Source organism: Prionailurus viverrinus, chromosome B2 (genome assembly GCF_022837055.1).
Source record: "Prionailurus viverrinus isolate Anna chromosome B2, UM_Priviv_1.0, whole genome shotgun sequence".
NCBI classification, from domain to species: domain Eukaryota; kingdom Metazoa; phylum Chordata; class Mammalia; order Carnivora; family Felidae; genus Prionailurus; species Prionailurus viverrinus.
The window spans coordinates 92,277,379-92,302,815 of NC_062565.1; the positions used below are offsets into that span (position 1 = coordinate 92,277,379).

General features: G+C 33.5%; 1 protein-coding gene across 1 annotated transcript in view; it reads left to right on the plus strand.

Annotated features, from left to right (window-relative positions):
- Window positions 1-25,033, plus strand: part of GRIK2 (glutamate ionotropic receptor kainate type subunit 2) — a 652,272-nt gene extending 627,239 nt beyond the window's left edge. Inside the window, exons 15-16 of the mRNA XM_047859025.1 lie at window positions 10,183-10,433; window positions 24,783-25,033. Of these exons, the coding sequence (XP_047714981.1) occupies window positions 10,183-10,433; window positions 24,783-24,947 (416 nt within the window). The 3' untranslated portion in view covers window positions 24,948-25,033. The remainder of the gene's footprint in view (window positions 1-10,182; window positions 10,434-24,782) is intronic.
- Window positions 25,034-25,437: the final 404 nt, after the last annotated feature.

Below are 25,437 nucleotides of genomic sequence, written 5' to 3' on the forward strand. Positions count from 1 at the left end.
TGCTGATAATATTTGCCCTTCTTATTCTTTTCACATAAGTTAGAGACTATTCATAATATGAATAAAGGGCAACTGGCTAAAACTCATACTGTATAACTTGAATTTTTTATTAATAGACTTTTTTGTGCTTCATATAAGCATCTCCTTTTGTTATTTTAGATACTTGAATGTTCTCCTGAGGATTCTGCAAATAGTATTTCAAATAGAATACATTTACATTGCTTTTCTATAGAAGTCATAAAGACATTGCATTTTGAGGTTTACTGCAAAGGGAAAAAAAAACACAATCTCTATCAAATTTAAGCCAGTTATTGATTTTGAATATACATACTTTAAAATTTGCTATATCTATGATGTCCTTGGTGGTACATCCACTTGACATTTATATACATATATGCTCCCTAAATGCATGTAGTCTCTGCCTTATGGTTTTTTACTTTTCCTCTCTCATTTCTACTTTAACAATGCATTTATTTTTGGCTCCATTCCATCATGACCCTGATATCTTATACCTAATTCTATCTTCTGTATCTAGAAGAAATTAACTAAGTGAGTTTGGGATGCTTTCACTATCATTTTTCCTTCCCATATATACCTTCCTAAAACAGAAATGTGATAGAAAGGAAATAGAAGAAATGTAGGCAAAAAGCTGCAAAAGAGAGTTATTTTCCCGACCCCTATTTTCAAAGCAATGCAACCTTTTTTTGTACCTACTCAGCAGACTAAGATAGTTTCATCTGTTACAAGACTATATAATATTGTGTTCTTCATTATAATGATCCTCATATTTATAAAATGTTATCCAATATATGTATTTTTTGTTGCAGTGAAAACTCTAGAAAGGTAGTGCTCATGTGACATTATTCATCACTATATGCCTGGAATCTAACACCTGTGATAAGTACTATACACACCTGTGTGTGTAATATAGTAAAACAAAACAAAACAAAACAAACAAACCATGATTCAGACATGGTACCCCCACCCAGGGCATTCATATTATCACTTAGTAGGGAAAGAAACATGGAAAAACATTAGAATATGATATACCAAATGCTGTCCTAGGGTATCTGTAATGCCATTGCACCAAAAAAGAGGGATCCTGTATATCTCTGTGGCAGTCAAGAAAAAGTGTGCAAGTATAGTGAAGGATGAACAGAAATTTATCTGAATGAGAAGAAGTTCAACCAGAAAATTGGAGGAAGTGTGGAAATGTGGCTCCCCAGGCAATGGGAAGTACATTTAATGTGTATTGCTAGCAGGTTAGATGTAAGGAGAAGTGGATAAAATAAGAGAAGAAGCCTGTGATAGATTGAAGAAAGGATTGTGTAACACATTTAGGAATGGAGATTTTATTCTATAGCTGTAGAGCACCAGCGAAAAATTTTAAACAAGGAAATGATGGTCCTAGATATCCAATGCAGAAAGATTACAAGGTATCATGGGAGAATGGATCACTTTTATCTGTTGTTTACCATTCTGTGATTATAATGTTGATAATTTGATTTCAAGATCAGATTACTCTTCTATTTCTATGATTCTAATTAATGGACTCCTTATACTCCTATCAAATTGAAGGGTTTTAGTTGGATGCCTAGAAAAGAAAATGTAAAGAGGGAGATAGAACTTCATACCAATTTAGCTGTTATCTCACAGGAAGTGTGAAATGGGCCCCATGAAAGTATTTAGTTGCTATATATATTAAATGCTTCATTTGAAATAAATATATTATAGTTATTATATATAGATTAAATATCTAGGTATAGTTTGGGTTCATATGAAATGACTAAAGATAACATTGCAAGCACGCATGACCAATTATTTAGTGATTAATATATTATTTTATTTATGCATGTGTTCACCCAACAAATATTGTGTCCTTATTGTGTGCTGAGAAAGCAAATAAAACCCCTGCCCTTATGGAATTTATAACTTATTAGGGTAAATGAGCATTAAATAATCACAGAAATTAATTTTTAGTTACAAACTGAGACAAGTTCTAAGAGAAAATGAACAATGATGCTATGGTACTGTATAACAATATTATTGACTGAATAAAATGGGAAATGAATAAAATAAGTAAATAGAAACACTGAATAAATCTGGAAATATAGAAATATAAAATTAAATCTGAAATGTAAATGTAAAATTTGTCTCAGCACTTCTTAAAAACAAATATGGGAAGGAAAATGTCCTTTGAGATAATAAAACCCATCTTCTGCTGAGGCAAAGGCTCTAAGAGAATGTGCTCTGGTTCTATCTTTATTGGAAGATTTGATGGAAAGAATGGTAAAAAATAGATACAGCTCTAAAAGCACTCAAAATTTGTTGTGCATTTATGGCACTTAGCACTCATCTCAGGATAGGGAGCAGGGAGCCATTTCATAAAATTTCACATTGCCAACAGCACTGTAATTTAAGAATGGAAGTTGAAAGTTCCAGCAGACACCCTCAGATCTTCTGGGCTAGCTGCTCTTTTACTTATTAAAGCACTGACCAAGGAAAACTGCTGGCTGTTGATTAAATGCAAGGAATGCATAAGAATTTATAAACTGACTTGTTGCCCAAACTTATTCCATAAGGTCAATATTAGAAGTGTGAAATAAGGCTGTTTATGGACTCTACTTATTCTACTGATTTTAACAAGAGCCTTAGAATATGTCCTATATCAGAAGTTCTACCCTGACATATTTTGGCTATATCATACTCTATATATTATAATTGATTGAATATTCATTCAAAAAGAATTTGTTGAATGCTTGCTGTGTGATAGGCACTGTGCTAGATGATGGGTGAAATAAGGTGAATAATGAATGCTTGATTACCAATAACTGACAAGTAGCCTTGTCTTAAGCCCACACTTAAAGGGCTTCAAGTTCTTGGGTATATGTTTTAGAAACATTTATCAGATGAAACTCTTTCAGGGGTGCCTGGGTGGCTTAGTCAGTTAGACTTCCAACTTTTAATTTCGGCTCAGGTCATCATCTTGTGTTTCGCCAATTGGAGCCCTGCATTGGGCTCTGCGCTGACAGTGAGGGACCTGCTTGGGATTCTCTCTTTCTCCCTTTCTCTCTTCCCCTTCTCCGCTCTCTCTCTCTCTCTTAAAATAAACAACATAAAAGAAAATGAAATTCTTTCAAAATAAAAGGAATAATTAGGGAATTATTAAAGTTCTTTGAGCCAAGCCCTTGAAATAACATATGCTTAGTGATTATGGTATAGTCTCATACCCACAAGATATGTACATAATTGTATTTCATAAAGTGCACAATATCTTGGAGTAATGACCAGCTAGAAGAAATCTAAAATTATGAGTAGTCTACTTCAGAGAAATATCTTCCCAGACTCAAAGGGAGCAACTACCAGAATGTTACTTAAGTCTGTGTCATTCCCAGCACACAATATCATCATAATGATCTGGATAACTACAAAATATAAAACAAAAGAAATTGAAGTTATCTAGGATGTTGACAGAAAGGATTTGTCGTTATGAAAAACAGCAGTACTTAGCCAGCCCCTCCAGATTTTAACAAAATGTTAAAAAGATTTTAATGCTGTTAGGAAGAACAAAGGCTGTGTACTTCCCCCCACCCCCCCAAATTGTTTTTTTCATCAATTTTAATATACAAATATATTTAAATAACTGTTACAACTCTTGATCCTCAAAGGTATCTAATAAGGGGACTCAAAAGCCAGGTGTGGAGACATGTCTTAAGGTGAGCAGTGTGATATGAATTTTTATGAGCTGATGCTTCATGAAGCATATAGAGCATTAGATGAAAAAGAGCATACAAAAAAAGAAAATGCAACTTGATGAGCTATGGTGTAATGATGTGTAAATTCAAAGCCAGGGAGGAAGATATCTAAGCAGGGACAAGCAGAAATATCTAACAAGAAACATAGTTTTGATGGAGAGTACTGATGTAATAAGAATAGTAATTATTGGGGGCACCTGGGTGGCTCAGTCGGTAAAACATCTGACTTCGGCTCAGGTCATAATCTCACAGCTCATGAGTTCAAGCCCCACCTCGGGCTCTGTGCTGACAGCTCAGAACCCGGAGCCTGCTTCGGATTTTCTGTCTCCTTCTTTCTCTCTGCCTTTCCCCGTTCATGCTCTGTCTCTGTCTCTCTCAAAAATAAATAGACATTAAAAAAAAGAGTAGCAATTATTGTTATCTAAGGCAGTACTTTTCAAATTGAGATAAAAATAAAATAATTGAAGGGACATTAATAGATCTACAGGGAAAATTATTTCCTTAAAAATAATTTAAACATTTTATGTATTTATGTATTTATGTATTTATTTATTAAGTTATTTCTATTTAGAGAAAGAGGACAAGGAAGGGGAAGAGAGACAGGGTGACAGAGAATCCCAAGCATGCTCAGCACTGTCAGTGCAGAGCCCAATTCAGGGCTTGATCTCAAGAACCCTGAGATCATAACCTGAGCTGAAATCAAGAGCCAGACACTCAACAGACTGAGCCACCCATGTGCCCTAATCTGATCATTTAAGCATTTTTTTAACTTTTTCCTTTTTTTAATGGATAGATAGAAGCTCGTATTTTGCTATCATATGATGTGAATTTATGAGAAGTGCATTTGTGATGGAGTATTCTTCAAGTATCTGACCAAGGAATCCTTTAAAAATGAAACATAGATGTACATTTACCAAAAAAGGAAATCTGTGGAGAAAATCCAGTTTTGGAAATATTGGTATAATGAGTTTTAGAATGAGATATTTATACAAAGCAAGGGTAATCTTGTTTCTGACCTTTGTAATTAAAGCATATAGAAGCCTGATTTGAAAGTAAAGAAAATTTTGGCAGGATGGATAGGAAATTACCAGTGTATGGATATGATTTTAGCATATTTCACTGAAGCATGTCAAGTATCAGACAACTTGCTGTGCAACCTTTAAAGAGAAGCTATTTATCAATCAATATGCCTGCTCAAGAATTAAACATAATGCTGACCTCATTTGTTTTATCATTTCTATGCTATCTAGATGTTTTGCAATAGGATAAGGAAAATATTGGTACATACTTAAAATTGTGAGTTTGTAAAGAATATGAAAATGACAAACAAATGGGCAGATCAATAAATTGTGTTTAGGCTTAGAGCCAAGTACATATAATAACATGTGGCTTTCATCCTGTAAGTAAGAAATTTAGAATAGTAGAAAGGAAAGGAAGGAGGGAGGGTAGGGAAGAGAGGAAGATGAGAAAGGGAAAGGAAGGGCAACAGGGAAGAGAAGTGAAGGAAAGGAAGGAAAGGAAACAAGAAGAGAAGTCAAGAAGAACAAAAAGAGAAGAGTATGAGAAATAGAGGAGGAAAGGCAAAGGAATGAAGAGCTGGAAGGAAGGAATCGACTCAATTTCCTAAGCCCAGGAAGTTAGCTCTGAAATACTTGGTGGGACTTGTAGTAATTGTTTATAATAATCAGTTTATTTTCCTAAGGAACTTTTAATCTATCTGTTGGGAGGGATGTTACTGAAATTATAATTTTATGTAAAATTCTATTGCCAAAATTTGACATTTAGGGACATTTGGAGACAGTAATTCTTTTATTGAGGAAATTCTGAATAGGTGAATTTCTAGTTTTTATTTATGCCCATGCATGTACTATTACTATGTATCACTTGAGGCTGCCTCTGTGCCTCCTCAGTGCTCATTTTGAGCCCCAAGTCTTAGGCATCTGACATATGAAGGGATATCACTATGTAATAATAATGTTTTCTTTGCTTCTTTTTTTCATTCTTTCTTTCCTTCTTTCTTTTCTTTCCTCCCTCCCTTCTTCCTTCCTTCCTTCCTTCCTTCCTTCCTTCCTTCCTTCCTTTTATAAGCTACAACCTTTTCTATCTGGTAAATGGGATCCTTTGGAAAATTGTAAACACACACACACACACACACACACACACACACACACACATTTTAAAAACATAACACGGGGCACCTGGGTAGCTCAGTTGATGAGCGTCTGACTTCGGCTCAGGTCATGATCTCACAGTTCATGAGCTCGAGTCCTGCGTCGAGCTCTCTGCTGACAGCTCAGAGCCTGGAGCCTGCTTCAGATTCTGTGTCTCCTTCTCTCTGCCCCTTCCCCGCTCATGCTGTGTCTCTCTCTGTTTCTCAAAAATGAATAAATGTTAAGAAAAAAATTAAAAGAAAACATAACAGTTTCTGTCAGTATGGACTATATGTTTAAATAACTGAAGAAAATTTCATTGTGAGCAAGAATATAAAAGAACCAAAAATCAGACATTACAAAGTGAAAATGGAAAGGCTAAATTCAGATCTAAGAGAAATTTGGCATATCCTGCGTGATTCAAAAAAATGATTTATTTGCCAACATTTTAATGTAGAGAATTTTAGATAGAATGTTTCATGTGTTCTCACACACACACACACACACACACACACACACTAAAATATCTGGCAACCCTATGTTGAAATTCTCGTAGAGTTTTACTAAAACTGGAGGTGAAAGTTAACCACTGGGATGTTGCAATTTTTCAGATATTTTTGTCTAAAGTGCTTTTTCACTCATTTATGGCTATCTGTCTGTCCTCTTAAGCATTTGAGGATTGACTTTTAGTACAATACTTTGCATTATAATAGATATATTTACAATTTCCTCAGTAGTTTTCTAATCAATCTTAAAATCCTCTTGTAAAAATACACATCTTCCTTGGAGGCAGCCTTGCTGTGCACAAATGGCTTCTCTCGTTGCCACTCAGTGTTCTCATGGTTCCTGCCTTGCCAGCATTTGGATTGAGGCTGGGTTGGAGTTTGGGCAAAACTGAAGCTCTATCTGTCTAACTAATAGCTGTTCACTTCATTAGAGCTAAGCACTTGGCTGTTCATGTCACAAGGAGGATGAAAGATACTTTTGTTCTTTGATCTCAACGTATCCTTGAGATTTTTCAACTAGATGAAATTTCAGTCCATGCTTGACTTCAACTAATATCTATATAGAAATTCTTCCCAAGGAGCACCAAATGATATACCAAAAGAAGTAATGATTTATTGCTGAATTGTTTCTTTAAAAAATAATTACTTAAACTAAATCAGTGACAGAATGATAAGTAAAACATGGCAAGGATTTACTTTCATCACTTATGTTCCCTATATTATCTTGTTAAAGACCTCTAAATGAGGTATATTAACTTTGTAGCTTTGATTTAACCCAAATTCTATTTACACGTTACTATATTTATGTTGGAAACAAGTATGGGGAGATTTGCTAGCAATGAGAAATTTTCAAGTTTACAGTAAGTGCTAGAAATAGGAAGCACAGCCAAGCAAGACATCAAAGCGTATCTATCATTTCTTGAAAAGTGGGTTGCTTTTGTCTGTGCCTTATTTTGAGAAAGTAGGGGGAGAATATTGTGTTTGAAGATATTAGAATAAACATTCTAATGCAGTTTAATGGGTATGGCGAGTTGGCAATAAAATGGTATTGTTCAGGAGGAGAAATAAGCTGGCTCAAAAATATTACTTGGCTAGATCAAGACTTTTTCTTTTTTTTAAAAATTTTTTTTTCAACATTTATTTTTGGGACAGAGAGAGACAGAGCATGAACGGGGGAGGGGCAGAGAGAGAGGGAGACACAGAATCGGAAACAGGCTCCAGGCTCTGAGCCATCAGCCCAGAGCCCGACGCGGGGCTCGAACTCACGGACCGCGAGATCGTGACCTGGCTGAAGTCGGACGCTTAACCGACTGCGCCACCCAGGCGCCCCAAGACTTTTTCATATTTGAAAGTCTACTTTTCAAGTCACTATCACCCCAAATTTTGCTTACAATTGTGCTTCCAGAAAAGAAACCACATTTAACTTTTTTAAAATTTATTTTTTGAGGGAGAAAGGAGGGGGAGGGGCAGAGAGAGAGGGAGACACAGAATCTGAAGCAGGTTCCAGGCTCTGAGCTGTCAGCACAGCGCCCAATGCAGGGCTCTAATCCGCAAACCATGAGATCATGACCTGAGCCGAGGTCTGACGCTCAATCGACTGAGCTACCCAGGGGCCCCCAAATCACATTTTATATTAGTCATACATGGCCATTTTCACAAGTTCTATCAGCACAAATTTGCTTCAGATGCTATATTTCTAATTAAAAGACATATTTAATGAACTGCAATTCTGCTTAAAGGAGATTTTTTTCCCCTCAATCGAACATTTATTTTGCTGAGAATACACATGGTTAATCAGAATGGCAATTCAACGTAAAAGTGACCTTGAAGCTGGTGCTAGGTTAGATGCAGTGAACTAATGAGAACTTGATAGCCAAACAGATGGCCTTAATTTATGGTTTTTAAATACATCTCAGAGAGACTGAAAACACTAGGTTTTTACTCTTACATTATGTTAGGAATGCCTCAGTCAGATATTATGCTCCCCATAATATGAAATATTTGTTGAGAGCCTATTATGTGAGAAAATATTGAGAATTATGGTAGATGATACATGATAGAAATAGATGATAGATAGATATACATAGGTAAATATAATCTATTCCAAATAGTTTATAATCTACATAGGAAAATAAGTCTCATCCTGAAAGGTAAATAATAATAATAATAATAATAATAATAATAATAAAAGTGACCTAGGCTGAGTGTCTGGTTAGTGATCAAAGTAGAAAGGGACATCCACTGAGACCTGAAGTGGGTGAGGGACTGATTTTAAACTAAATATTTTCATCAGAGTGGCATTTGGAAGAGAGCACAGCAAAGAAGCCAAGAGGCAGACATTCCTTTATTATCATGAAGAATTAAATGTACAGTGAAAATAAAATATTTGAGTTCTAAATATAGGAATGGATAATGTCCCTTTTTTTAGGAAAGCTGGAGAAATGTTGTATAGAAGGATTATAGTTACACATTTCTTCTGACTAAGATTAAGGATTACATTAAAGAAACAACTCACCAGCTGGATTTGGTAGATCATCACTCCTCCAACTTTTTCAACAGGCTATTTACTGCCTATGATTTCCCTTGTTTTTCTGCTTTTAGCCTGACTATTCCTGCGAAGAGAGTGAGGCTGAATTGGTCGTGTTATATTAAGCAAGTAAAAGCAAGATATATAGTGGTATCCCTTTTGAGGCAGAAAAGTTTCCTGATGAGGTTTTTAATCACTCTTAGCAAAAATAAAGTTTCAGTATAGGTCCCTGTAGGTATATTTAAGTAAAAAAAAAAGGTATCAGAGGCAATATTGAATACAAACTAAGATTAGTATTCTTATGTAAGCAGAAAAACTTATGAATGAGTATATGCAGAAAAATGGAATGTGCAGTATAGTGTTTGAGGAAAGAAGATGAAACTTTAGATACAGGCTATTTCCAGGTGGGAAAAAGAAGTAACACCAATCCCTTGAGATGGGTGTTGAAAGATGCTTGTAGTTCAATATTATTCTATGCTTCTGGGCAACCAATTAGAAAAGCTATTACTTATGATATGATGGCTAATGCAGATTAACATCTACCCCCATTACCATAAATACTAAATTTCATTTATACTGTTGCCAACACTGGAAAGAACATTTCCCTCCAAAGCACAAAATAATACATAAACTGTCCAAAAATCTTATGCATTGTCATTATGATTTTTGAATGATCCATGTCCTGTATAAGCCTTTTATTTCTTTTATTCATATAAAATAAAAAAAATAGAAATGATTACCTATGATTTGCAAAGTATTAGCTATCCCTGAATACAGCTTGTTAATCATAATTGCCTTAAATTATTGCACTTATTCATGCGAAACACAATTTTCCCCACAACTTTCCTAAAAATAGAGATTACTGGTTTATGAATGCTCTTATTCAATGTGGAATGATTCCTAAATATTAGCGAACTATCCTGGCACTCTATAATGTCTTTTTTAGGTTTCTACCTCCGCTTTACTTATTTTCCAGTGCTGAGTTGTCTGCCTTTTAAAAAGAGACATTTTCTTCCTTAAAAACAAATTTTATTCTATCGTTCAAAATCAGAAAGGCACTACTTTATCCTGTTACTTATCTTAACTGTTCTTTGTCATTTTCCAGTTGTTTTTTTCTGTTGAACATAAATACTGGATTACTTTGGAGTGTCTGGAAAAAGTTCTGCCCTCCTCTGATCATGTTAACCTTTAATTATAAAACCCCAGTTTCCTTGCAATAGCTAACCTATCTTCTCTCTTCTTAGGTTCTCCATACAGAGACAAAATCACCATAGCAATTCTTCAGCTGCAAGAGGAAGGCAAGCTGCACATGATGAAGGAAAAGTGGTGGAGGGGCAATGGTTGTCCAGAGGAAGAGAGCAAAGAGGCCAGTGCCCTGGGGGTTCAAAATATTGGTGGCATCTTCATTGTTCTGGCAGCCGGCCTGGTGCTCTCCGTTTTTGTGGCAGTGGGAGAGTTTTTATACAAGTCCAAAAAAAACGCTCAATTGGAAAAGGTAAATGTCACTTTTTTACAATTTAAGGCAATCGTTGTGATAATAAAACAAACTATTTTTGATCTTTCCAACCAAGGGTAATTCTTAGAACGGTGACCGCTAATTGTCTTCTGCCATTCATTATCTAACAAAGGTTCACAGAAAGAATCATGATCAGCTTTGTGCTTTTTAATTTAAACATGATATGTTTAAATCGAAGCCAGCTTCAGAACAAGTGGCTATTTCTCCTTTTACTGAAGCCTGAAAAGGAAGAGACTTTGGCTGCTTGAAGTTCTTTGTGGTTAGTTTAATGGAGGAATATAGTTAATTAATGAAGGAAGCAAAAATAAGAAATTGTAATATGAAGAGAAGTACTTCTCTGCAGATAAAAAGTGCTTTAAAATACAATCCTGAAGAACAGTTTCAAGTTAGAGGGTGAATGAAATTTTTGTTTGAAGATTTTTAGTGCAATAAATTTCTAATGGAAAAAAGAAATCTTAACTTGCATTGTGAAAATAACAGCTAATTTTCTAAATTAGTTAATATGTGAAAATAATGTGGTTCCTTTATTGCCATTTAATGTTACTTTTAATCCTTTATTCCTTTGCACCAGAGTCTTTAGAAGAATGTATATACACACCTGAGACTATTGCATATTTTCTTGGGATTTTAATACATTTAATATTTTGTACAAATGTCTTTCTGTTCCATTCTTAAAAAAACTTGTGAATCTCATTCAAATTATATATTTATAGTGCTATAATTTCCTCAGTTCTATAAATATGAAGAATATTTATAGAAAGATCTCTCTTTCAGATGGTACATGCCACGTTTTGTATGTAAATTTATAGCTCTAAACATGAAATACTGCTTTACCATTTTTAAGTCTTCTGGCATTTCATTTACTTTTTGTATGTAAGCATCTCTGTTTTTAATTTTTTTAATGTTTATTTATTTTTGATAGAGAATGTGAGCGAGGGAGGGGCAGGGAGAGGGAGACAGAGAATCTGAAGCAGGCTTGAGGCTCTGAGCAGTCAGCACAGAACCCAACATGGGGCTGGAACTCGTGACTGTGAGATCATGAGATCATGAGCAGAAGTCAGATGCTTAACTGACTGAGCCACCCAGGGGCCCCTCTTTTGTTTTTAATAAAAAAAAACATTTTTTAGGGCTTAAGTTTTTAGACCTTGTGTCACAGTGATATTATGTTCTCTTTCATATTCAAAAGGTTTATTAATTTTTATTGGTAAATATGAAGAGTAAAAATATGAAATTAAAAATAATATCATACATTAAGGTAAATGTATTCTGCAAATATTCTTTGAGCACTTACACCTTTAAAACTATTTTTGAAAAGCAAAAACGTTTTCCTGTGTCTTTGGTAATTTATGTTGCAATTATCCTTCTGAAATCAAAATTTTGGATACAACATTTCTATATTTTAACTTAACTACAGTATTTAACACTTCAAAATAATGTTTTTATAAATGACCATTTTGATACTCTCGTTTTATCCGTGAGGAAAGTAACCAATTCAAATTTTGAAAAATCCCCCCCACAATATTCAGGATGGCTATATCTGCTGACTTAGCTAAGTCAAATATTTGTTGTGACTGACAAGTAAGTCTAAGTACACTTTTTATGTTATGATCCTTTTTGTAGTGTCAAAATGAGTTTTAAAGTCAAATCCAAAGAACTGATCAAAGACAAAATATATTAACTCAATTTCCATTTTTACTATAATTTGCCAATAAATGTGTTATTTGGTTAGATAATGCTTAAAATGAGTCTAAAAATACAGAAGGAATTTGGGTTTTCTAATTGGAACCTCAAATCTTCTATATGTATTAGAGATATATCTCAGTATTAAAATAAAACAAATGAATTAATTTCTTTAAACATGTGGTGTTCTATTGCTCTTGTCTCTCGGTATCCTAGTCATATGATTTGCCTAGGCCTTGTCTTTAACGCACAATTAATGTATAAACATTCCGTTAAAAAACAGAACAAAAAACAAAAACAAAAAGCAAAGAATCTAGGGATTTAATTCTGTAAAAAACCTTCTTCAATATTATTATAAATAACTAGTTTAGTTGGATTTTCCACATATCAACCAGGTCTCCTGAATTTCTATGGACCTGTAGGACCTAAAAAGTTAAGGAAAAGGAATGTAATGTACCCTTTTTGACTGAAATAGATGAAACATTACGTTGGAAAGAAACATCTATGTTGATATTACATGAGCGTTATTAGTCATATTCCCCAATGCTTTTCACACCCTGTCTCCACATAGCTTCCAAAATGAAATCCAAATTCACTAGCTTAGCACATGAGGCACTTCGGGATCTGTCCCTACCATTGTAGTTTTATTTTTTGCTTCTCTCCAATTTGTACCTTTACTCTGGCCAGACTAAATTACTTTCAATTTTCCAAGGTCATTCAGCTTTTTCAAATCCTCTTCCATTTCATTTGAACAAATCTTGACCATTTTTCTACCTGGCAACCTCTCACCAGTCATTTTAGGTTAGGCATTCAAGACTAAGTATCAACTTGCCCAGAAAGCTTTCCTTAATCAGTAGGATATAATGGATTTGGGTACATAACACAGTTATTTACACAAGATGGTGTTAGGTTTTCATTTCCTATTTCAATGAAAAAAATATGACATGTACATTTCACTTTTTTATACTTAGGTGATTTCAGGTACTGTCACAATTCCAAAAACAGTTCCCCCTCCTTTGAGAAAGCTGGGAAGGTGTTTTGCCCATTTAAACCACATCCATCATTAAGTCTAGATATCCTTTTTTTTCTGTGAAGCTTCTGCATATCTCCATTCTCCCTTAACACACTATTTTAAGCATTTGTAGCTTTTTCTGTGTGGTTGCCTCTCTCCCTATTAGACTTTTAGTTCCTTTGGTCAAAGACCTAGTGTCTTTGGTTTGCATCTTTGAGGTCCCAAATAGTGCCTGTTGGCATAAGGTAGATTGATCTGTCATCTACTTATTTACCTATTTCTTTGTATTTAAATTAATAATGAAGTTCATTCTAGTGAACTGTTTTAAAAAGTGTATCATAAAGAATAAAAAGAACTGGGGCACCTGGGTGGCTCAGTCGGTTGGGCGGCCGACTTCAGCTCAGGTCATGATCTCTTGGTCCATGAGTTCGAGCCCTGTGTCGGGCTCTGTGCTGACAGCTCAGAACCTGGAGCCTGTTTCAGATTCTGTGTCTCCCTCTTTCTGACCCTCTCCTGTTCATGCTCTGTCTCTCCCTGTCTCAAAAATAAATAAAACGTTAAAAAAATTTAAAGAAAAAAGAATAAAAAAGAACTATGTTTCTACATAGTTCAAAATAACTATATTTATGAAACAAATACTTGTAGGTTTATTAAAAGTGACTCATTTTATTTAGTGTGGTAAATTAGGTTCTTGGGCTCAATTCTTCTTTAACTTTCTTGAGAAAAAGATTTTATTTAATTATACAGTTTGTTTAGCACCTTACTTAATTTATTAACACTAGCCATAAAATATTCCTAGATTTTATCCTGAAATATGCATGAGGACATATAGAAGTTCACAGTTTATTTACACTTATAATTGTGCCTTTAATTACATTTTAAAAATAAGGTAAATATTTGTGAAATCATTCATTTACTCAATAATTATTTATTGAGAGCCAAACATGCAATGAATTATATTTTTCACATTGAAGGCAAGCAACGATATATTATTCATAATTCCATAATTCTTTTCCCTTCTCTTTCTCCATTGTCTTCCTTCTTTCTTTAGACTATAGTATTCCAGTATTTAAAAAATGAAATTTCTTCTCTTTATCTAAATAGGCTGCCAGATACAATATAGACACAATTCTAGTTGAATATGAACTTTATGGAAAAAATTATGAATAGCTAATAGCTTCCCATGTCAAGTCTTACCTCTAATGAAGATAATAAAATTAATAGCTATTATTATTACTATATAAAGTGGAAAATAAGATGTCTTTTATAGCACATATTTTATAAAATATAAGTGGAACAAATAGGTCTTGATGACTATAACTTTATATTTTCAAGTTGTTTGATAGTTAAGAGTAGTATAAGAAAATACCATTTTTAAATGAAGGCAAGTTAAATTGGAAAACAGAAGAAAATGCTGAAATATATAGACTTTAAAAATTCAAAAACTGTAAATTGCATTCCTTTCAGATAACCACAAGATGGTGTATTACAATTTTCATAATAATTCATGGTTTTAATTTTGATGCAAATATTAATGCATCAAAGATACATTGCTTTTCATTTATTCAGACTTTTAAATAAATAAATATTTATTTTTCTGATTTTTCCAAAGTATAACTTGACCATTTGGAAAGATCCTCGAAAAAGTTTTTCTTTTTCTATTACGTCTAAAAAGTAACTAATCAACATGTGAATTTTCTAATTTATTTCTTCTTGCCTTACCTTTTCCCTGATTTAAAAAAATATTACTACTTAAGTTTCACTCAGTAAGAATCCAAGAAACTGTTGTGTATCTGAGGCAATTATCCGTGCATTTCAGGTTACGTGGATATGTTTGAAAGTCCTGTTTCTCCGGGAACCCTCTTGCACTGTTGGTGGGAATGCAAATTGGTGCAGCCACTCTGGAAAGCAGTGTGGAGGTTCCTCAGAAAATTAAAAATAGACCTACCCTATGACCCAGCAATAGCACTGCTAGGAATTTATCCAAGGGATACAGGAGTACTGATGCATAGGGCCACTTGTACCCCAATGTTCATAGCAGCACTCTCAACAATAGCCAAATTATGGAAAGAGCCTAAATGTCCATCAACTGATGAATGGATAAAGAAATTGTGGTTTATATACACAATGGAATATTACGTGGCAATGAGAAAAAATGAAATATGGCCTTTTGTAGCAACGTGGATGGAACTGGAGAGTGTGATGCTAAGTGAAATAAGCCATACAGAGAAAGACAGATACCATATGGTTTCTCTCTTATGTGGATCCTGAGAAACTTACCAGGAACCCATGGGGGAGGGGAAGGAAAAAAAAAAAAAAAAAAAGGTTAGAGTGGGAGACAGCCAAAGCATAAGAGACTGTTAAAAACCGAGAACTGAGGGTTGATGGAGGGTGGGAGGGAGGGGAGGGTGGGTGATGGGTATTGAGGAGGGCACCTTTTGGGATGAGCACTGGGTGTTGTATGGAAACCAATTTGTCAATAAATTTCATAAAAAAAAAAAAAAAAAAAAAAGTCCTGTTTCTCTCTAAGTCTTACTGTATAACTGAAAAAAGCTACTTAATATACAGAATTTTGTTTTGCCCGGTAGTATGTATTAGAGTATATTGGTTTTGTAAGCATGAATTAGAAGTGATTGTAATAATTTTAATTTTCATTAAACTATTTTATGACATAATTAATTTATGTTTAAAAGTACTCATTTCTTAAATATTTTAAGATGTCATCTTTTAAAAGATGTACATAATTCTGACTTCTTTTGATTTCTACAAGAATAGCAATATAACTTACATAGTTTAATATTTTTTCTGATTTATATACAGAAATATTTTCTTTCTTGTGCAATTGAAATGTATTTGCCTGTAAAGATTGTTTTTGTTGAATAGTTTGAACATGAATCTTTGAGTTTCCTGACATGAAAAATCTTAGCAACAAAAATACTCTTTATTAAGTATAATGTCTTAAAAATGTCTGAGAAATAAAAAATATAAATTATTGCTCAGATATTGAATTTGTATTGATTTGAGTTTTCCTTTAAGATGATTGAAGTACATTGTAAGAACTATTTTGTATTGTTGTTTTCCATGATATAGTACATTTTAGTCAATGCAGTTCTTTGTATTATAGAATGCTGGTATATCATACTCCAGATAACCTCTAAATAATGATGTTTTTTCCAGACACTGAAAGTTAAAAATGTTTTTGAGAGCACATACAATGCTCTTTGGTCTAGAGTTGAATAACAAATGTAAAAGGAAGTTGTAACTCACAGAAGAAGGCCAAAGGAATGAAAACAATGCAATTTGGGGGAATGATAAAGAGAAAATCAGGGTGGTTTAGTTTAAAGCTGCAAGACTAGGGATCCTAGGGGCGCCTAGGTGGCGCAGTCGGTTAAGCGTCTGACTTCAGCCAGGTCACGATCTCGCGGTCTGTGAGTTCGAGCCCCGCGTCGGGCTCTGGGCTGATGGCTCAGAGCCTGGAGCCTGTTTCCTGTGTCTCCCTCTCTCTCTGCCCCTCCCCCGTTCATGCTCTGTCTCTCTCTGTCCCAAAAATAAATAAACGTTGAAAAAAAAATACATAAACTTTAAAAAAAAAAAAAAGACTAGGGATCCTAGATGAAAGAGTATGTATTAGGAAACACTTTCAAAGCTGACTGAATCTGTATTTCATGGAACCAGAAGAATGAAAACAGGTTGTTGCTTTCAGAATGCCGAAGAATTTTGTTCCATCAGGAGCAATGCTTTTTACAAGAAGTCATTTATTGAATAAGATATAGGAGTGCAAACACTCTTATAAATCAACAGTACAGATTTCAATATTTACCTTTTGCAAGTAATGCCTATTAACAAAACACAGAATATCTGTGCCTTTCATTGATTTAATGCATGAAATTTCAATGACATTTAAAATTTTAGAAGTTAAAAGTTCTAAGTAAATTTTCAGTATAATAAAATTTAGCCATAAAACATGTTGCTATTCAAAAGTTAAAAGTTGCAAAAAAAAAAAAAAACTTTGGACAAATAGTTCATTACGTATTGTCTAAGTTACTGCTTTTCTCTGAAAGCAGAGCATCTCTTCATTTCTATAAATGACCTAAATAAAGATTAACTGGATGGCTTTTAAAAATGTTTTTAAACATAAATATAAAATCATACTTAAAAATGAGATGCCAATCTTTATTTTATTCTCCAACCTAGTTCCAAATCAGCAAAAGGATATTTAAGTCATTTGTTTATGATGAGCCATCCTGTTTACGCCCATAAATGATGTTTTAAAATTGTAGCTTGACTGATAATAATTTCACTACCTTGTTTTTAGAAATGACTTTAGAGTTTCTAAAGAGCAATGTCTCATTTGAATACAGTGTTACCCTGAGGAGTCATTATCCATATTGTGCAGATGAGGTTTTGTCCCAAGGGTCAAGTGGTTCCCAAAGTCAAAGATGCCTCGTCTCACACGACTTCAGCTGTAACATATTGCACAAGTGGAGGCAGCATATTTAACTATTTCTCCTCATAGTTTTCCTTCCTGAAGTTGCATTGATGAAATGTGTGGAGTAGGAGTTTAAAATAGATAAAAAGACTGTGGGCTTTGATCATAAGCACTGTCTAGTTATTTCACTTTCCTAGACAATTAAGCGTGAGTTTTGGAATAAAAAAAAAAGATTTGAGGTCACTTCTCAACTTCATTCAACTTTGGATAAAATTATTTAAACTTTCCATACATCACTTAAAATACACAAATAAATGAGTTATGAATATAACATAGATGAAAGTTTTAAAAATTAAGATTGTTAATCTACATGGAAGTTTTTTCATGTGTCTGGCATATAATAAGCAGCGGTTGCTATAACATATTTATTATTATTCATAAAGCTGATACATTTTAACTTCTGGATCTTAAAAAGAGAGAGCTTTCCTGGAATTAGGCATTAGATATTTAGATGTTATATGTTTTGTTGAAAATTGTATGAGTATGACAACTAGCAAGAATGTGATGATTAACATTGCTTTTTCTTAAAAATGCATTTCATAGTTATATTGACCAAGGTGGTGTTGAAGCTTTTCAGACTTTATTTATTGATTTTTCTAGCTTAAGTAGGGGAAGTATAAAAATGTATGATGATGCTTCATCTTTCTGTGTCACTGTATTTGCTAAATGCAATATAAAATATTCAGCAATTGTTTCTGTAAGAGTCAAGGTTTCTGAGAATATTTTAATCTTTGGGTAAGTTTATCATTGTAAAATAATCCAGGCTAAAGCATAGGATGCTTTGTCATTTTATTCATTAAAAAATGTATTTCTTTTTGCCCCATAATTTTTTGTCTGATTTATTACTTATTATTCAAGAATTAACATTTATTAAGAACAGCATCCAGGTAAAAGGCTCTACTGAAATTCAAATCACTGTTAATGAAGCAAGCTAAAATAATAAAGCATTCGTAGAAAGGTAATCAAGAGAACAGCATTCTTCTTTTAGTTCTCATGCCAGTTACATGCATAACCTTAGATAGATAATGACTTCTTGAGTTTGAGTTTCTCTAGCTGTAAAATTAAAGTGATTAAGCAATAAGATCACTACAGAAACTGCATGTAAAAAGTCCCGTCTGACAGCTGCAAAGCTTATCTAAATAACATATTTTTTTCAAAATGATAGCTGCTCTAGAACTGAATATCAAGATCAAAGTTGCTATATATATTTTTGACATGAGTGTATTAACTAGTCACTTTCCATCTCTCATTGCTTCACTGTTACATTCATATAGCCTTAGGTCAATTTATACTTCTGATGTACAGCATTAGCTCTTTGATATTTTAAAAATACTGTTAATTAAAAGAGTATAAATCAAAAGGAATGTGTCATATTAAATGACAATTATTTTCTCCATTTAATACAGCAATGCCTATATAAAATATTGCATCTTATATTCTTTATACTTTTATTCCATTTTAGTTATTATTTAGTTGATTAGCTATTATCTAATATGGGATAATTGTATGCAGGGATCAGTGACTGTTTGGGTTTGTCTTCACTATGTGTGATTTGGACTTCATGGTCAAATGGCCCACAGCATCAAAAATTAATTAGAAAAGTGTCTGAGAACAGACTGGTTATCCATGACCAGATGACAAACCTTTTATTTTATTTTATTTTATTTTATTTTATTTTATTTTATTTTATTAAGTTAATTCATTTATTATTTCTGAGAGAGAGAGAGAGAGAGAGAGAGAGCGAGTGAGCACACAGGTGCACAAGTGGGGAAGGGACAGAGAGAGAGAGGGAGACACAGAATCTGAAGCAGCTCCAGGCCCTGAGCTGTCAGAGCAGAGCCCAACGTGGGGCTCAAACTCAGGACTCAAATTCAGGAACTGTGAGATCATGACCTGAGCCGAAGTTGGACACTCACCCGATTGAGCCACCCAGGTGTCCCCAGATTACAATCAATTTAAAGGACAAGCACAAAACAAAACAATTTAGGAACACCTATGTGGTTCAGCTGGTTGAGCTTCCAACTTTGGCTCAGGTCATGATCTCATGGTTCTCGAGTTGGAGCCCCATGTTGAGCTCTGTGCTGTCAGCACAACCACCCTCTTGGGATCCTTTGTCCCCCTCTCTCTCTGTGCCCCTCCCCCACTCACACTCTCTGAAAATTAAATACAACATTAGAAAAGGCAGATTAGTTGATATAAGCTAGTATATATTAGAATATTGAGCTACAAATCTGATAGAAGTAGCTTGAATATTTTTGATGGAATTTCAAGTAGGAAATTTCAAGTATGCAAAAATGGTTGCAAATTATTCTGAATGAATATTAGAGTATCATTTATACTATCAAATAATAGACAGCAAGACACGTAAAATAGTTTCCTCCTTAAAAAATAAATGCTAAATACAGACTTGATCGTACTGTATAATATTTTATGATTATTTCTCCTCTGGGTGATAAATGACAACATATTTTCAAGTTGAAAGTGACAAGCTTCAAAGTTTAAAAATTCAAATTGGTTATTTTTCATCAGTTGCTGTTTTTAAAAAAGACATTGATAGATATAAAGGTCTTAACTTAAAAGTGGAGTTTATGCCAGTGTCCAGTGTGAACATATTTACAACTAGATTTCTAATATTAAAAAAAAATATGTGTTTTGCCAAGTGCTGTCACATCATGTGATCATATGAACATATCTGTAAATTAGAAAGTTAAGCTATTCAGAATAAATTATTCTATACACCAATAATGATATTCGTGGAACATTTTTTCTGTGGACTTTTTATGTTGTCTTATTATATACTCCAAATAAAAATACAGTTTTATTTAAAAACAATGTAAATATAGCCACATTTATACTTTTAAAGTTTCCAGACCTTCATCCTTTATAGAATTAGAGATGTGTAAATACAGGTTGCCTCATTAAATATAGTGAATTTTATAATGAGTTTTACTAAGTTAAATGCAATTATACATGCTAACAGCTCAAAGATTTAAATTTTCATTTTCAGGAATCTTCTATTTGGTTAGTGCCACCCTACCATCCAGACACTGTTTAGTAAACTTTTGAAACTTACTAAAAGAGGTTTTTAATAATGGTTAGTATCCTTGTGCCTTTCTTTTTTCTTTTTGTAGTCTGTTATATTAATGTGGAGAAACATTTTTGTTGTTGTTTTCACCCTAAGAAAGTTACCTTATTTAATGACACAATTTGTGGTTTTCCATTCCTAAGAAGTGATTTGAAAAGCAACATAGTTTTCTTTCTCTTCCTCTCACCCTCCTCCCTCTTTGTCTTCCCTCCCTCTCTACTTCCTTCCTCCCCTCTCTATTGCTCTCTTTTTCTTTTATTCTTTATTCTGCCTCTCCTTTCTCCTCTCCTCCTCCCCACCCCCTTTTTCTTCCTCTTTATTATAATCCAAGAAACTCCTGTTACATGCACTTGGGTTTTTCAAAACCTTATTTAATATTTCAATAAAAAGGCATTTTTAAAGTTCCAATTATTATATGAAGTAGGAAAGACAGATTGTCTCTTGAATGACATTAGAACTTTATTTAAAAGTTAGACAGTAATTTTTTGGCAACACGGCACAGGGAAACAACTATAATTCACCATCATTTCTGAAGTTTCAACTTTAGATTTTAACACAGATTACAATATGGAATTTGCATTCTAAAGCTTTAAAAAAAAGTAGAAAATATGTTTTTGTCCTAGTACCACAAATGAACAGTGCTTTATGATATCATTACATTCTTTCAATTTTCCATGTAGATTCTAAACTCTTCCTGAGATCTAAATTTTCATAGTTTTGTGAAGGATTAGAAATATTCTACAAGAAGAGAACCCATGGTTTCACGGTGACTTTATTAATAACCTAAAATAAAACTATTTTCTAGGTAAACATACACTAGTAGATCAAGAGAACTGGTAAAATACCACTCATTCCAAGAAAAAAATAGTAAAAGTAGTAATTTGACATTAAATAAAAGCAAGCTATTGGTTGGTTGATTAAAGGCTGCTTGATTAAAATGTTCACTTTCTAATAGTTTTGTAGACTAGATAAAGCCTAAAATAGTAATGGCGGGGTCACATGCTTATATTTTTCAGAACTTCTAAATTTGTAAATATAATTTATTTAAGATAATTTTAACTTGTAAAAGGTGATGGTATTGTGGTTTTTGATTGGTGCAGACTTTTTTAACCTGCATTTTATATTATTCAACAATATAAATGTTATATAAAATTACTTAAAAGAGTTTCATATGCCTTTATTTGTAGTCTGAAGTTAAGTATAGGGTACTAAATATACCTTACTCTTTCACTTAGTAGAAATAAAATTGAGTCATTTCACAGTTGAATGTGTGTGTCTATTTATAAAATTTTTTTCCCAAAGGAAATCAGCTGTTTAGGACACTCTTTTAGTATGGACAAAAAATAATAATTAGCTTATTTGAACTAATATATTCAAAATGTCTAAAAACCGAGTTTGCCAAGAAGAGGGTTTTATTTAGCATTGCAAAATTTATTCATTTTAAATGAAGGCTTATTTCAGACAATTCAACATTTTTCACATCCTATAACATTTTAAAGTGTCAATGGCATCGAGTTCTGACCTTGTTTTATTATCTAATCAATTCTTCTGTTAAATGTTTCAACAGAGAGCCAAGACTAAGTTACCTCAAGACTATGTATTCTTCCCCCTTTTGGAGTCAGATTTTTCCATTTCTACAGTGTTGTCATCATCACCATCTTCATCATCATTATCATCATGTTCTTAATAAGTACATCTAATAGTAGGTATTAAGCAATGAGAAACACTGTGTCCATCTACTGGCTGTCAGTGTCATATAAATCCTTTAATAGAAATATAATTCATGAACTTCTGAACTGTATAATTTAACACATTATAAATAATGCATGGCAGTAACTGTAGTTAATGGGAAATCCATGTGTAGCATTTAATCATCACCCATTACAAGTACTAATAAATTAATATTTTTACTAATTTAATGTTATTAAACAAATGCCAAAGTTTTACCTGATTAATCAGATAACTCATAGACATGCATTTTACTAAGCTTCTGAAAAAACTTTTAAGCAAATGAATTAAACGCACTGTTAAATTAGAATTCAAATATTAGGGTCATGTGTAGCTGTTGTTAAAATTCAGTCAACATTTAAAGAATACATGTGTGCTCATTCATTGCCATGAGAATTTGATTTCTGCTCTTTACAATTTAGTGAGAAGGATACACAGAAGACAGTGAGGCCAGATAGAAAAACATGACAATGAGTGCAAAATGCTAGAGGGACAAAACCACATTGAATGAAATAACGATTCTGGTCATTTGGAAAGTGATTTCTGAATAACTGAAAATATGAGTCATGTCCTGAGACAAGGGATAAAGTTGGATTGATATGAAGGGTGAAAGAATTCTGCAGGGCACTAGAGCAAGAAGTGAAGGAGAAAAAAATCCTGGAGGTCCAAGCAGAGAAGGGTATATGTAGAGAAAAAAGAAATGGAGAGGGGAAATTGAGGAGGAAGGAGGAAAGCTGAATCATAGAAGTCATGATGGGGAAAAAACAGGACATTTGGATTTTATCTGTTTGTTGGACAAGGAAATGCTATTAATAACTGGTTTAAAAATAGATTTTTCTGTTATTTGTGAGCCTTTGGAGAAGGGTAGCCTAGACATTAGAGTTGGGAATACCAATAAGGAAACTGCTCAGGAACCCATAGAAGAGAAATGAAGATATAGCCAATAATGGACAAAAGATACTAAGGCAGGGTCAAAAATCACAAAATTGGGTATCAGGATATATTGCTGTAGTCTCGGGTATGAGCCACAGAAAGTGATTTATTTGCCTTTTCTCTGAATCAGTTTTCTGTCACATAGATGCCTACTTTAATTCAAAGTATTAGTTTGAATGACACAAAAGATTATGCATGCAAAATATTTTTACAAACATAAGGCACATATATGGTATTAAATATTTTATCCTGTATTATTTTGGAATTAGCCTAAACTGATAAACGATAAAGCAGCAACATCTAAAGGAAAAAATGTCTTCATACGCAAACTTGATTAGGTTTATTTCACTGTTTTCATATCACTGTTAGGAATTGTATAAACTTTTCATATTTGTCCACATTTTTGGTTGTTGTTCGTACTTTTAGTGTTTGCACAGAAAGAGCCTAAGCCTCAGCCCATCTGAATTCCAACTACGATATGAAACTTGTCCATGAATCTGATTCATATGTAACTAATACATGTGTATCTCAATTAACTGGGGAAGGAGACTAACAAAATTTTGTTTCACATATACGACTCTGTAATAGGAATTGTGAGGAATGTGTAATAATGAGCCCCAGATATACAGAATTTCTAACAAAATCTATTGCCAATGAAATGGGAATTAAAATAATATTTATAGGGTCATTTTTTCTTCATGGAATAACTTATTTGCCAGCTTTCAGTCATGAAGCCTATGTTGACAAAAAAATTAATATTCATGTATTTTTAACGTGCTACAGTTTGTCATTTCATGATTAAATCATATCTGTTTGTAATCATCATCGATAGCTTTATAGGCATAATCACACCAAGATATGATGAATACCAGAAATTATTTTCCATGTTTTTATGTCTAAATGTGTGAGTACTATTTTTGTTCTGTTTTGAGATGCACAATGTAGAATCCATGTTTAAAGAAAATTTTCATATTTCATGTTGTGATTTAAAAGTAGTACATTTCTTCTATTTGTTAAAAAATCAAGAATGGATTTCTGGTTACTGATTTGTGTATATGTGTTTGTATTTAAATTTTAAGGTAGATTTATATTTCATGATGTTAATAAATTTTACATCTGAAAATCTTATTCAACATATACATACTATGTGCATTCCTTGTTGGCAGTTAATTTCACTGTCGGGTGGAGATTTTCTTTAAACTAGCCCACTTTGATAAAAATATTTGAAATATCATGAGTTGTTTATTAAAAGTGCAACAACTGTTATAATCTTCTTAATGAAATATTTCAAACCTTCAAGGCTTTTATGTTGACAAGTCTGTTGAAAATGAGTTTAATATTATTTCTGGGCAGTTGCAGTGTATCTGTTTTGTAATATTTCATTCTCTGTGTTGTTCCTAGAGGTCCTTCTGTAGCGCTATGGTGGAAGAACTGAGGATGTCCCTGAAGTGCCAGCGACGGTTAAAACACAAGCCACAGGCCCCAGTTATTGTGAAAACAGAAGAAGTTATCAACATGCACACATTTAACGACAGAAGGTTGCCAGGTAAAGAAACCATGGCATAAAGCTGGGAGGCCAAACACCCAAGCACAAACTGTCGTCTTTTTTTCCAAACAATTTAGCGAGAATGTTTCCTGTGGAAATATGCAACCTGTGCAAAATAAAATGAGTTACCTCATGCCGCTGTGTCTATGAACTAGAGACTCTGTGATCTAAGCAGTTGCAATGATCAGACTTGATTTGCAAGCATCACGGATCAACCAAGTTACACTGGGTTACACTGTTTATCATGGGTTCCTCCCTTCTTCTGAGTGAATGTGACATGCGCATTTTGTGGCTGGTTTCAAATGCAGTCCAGTAGGAAATTACAGGTTCCTTTTGAAGTCCAACTGTTGCCAGGAGGTGGAAAATCGATGTCCCAAGGGTAACCAGTAAAAAAAAAAAAATCATTAAAGAATAAAAATACTTGGAATCAGCAAAAACTGTAGTGATACAAGAAACAGTACAGTCTTCTGACACCCAGGTAATAGAGGTGATGATGTTACTAGCCCCCAG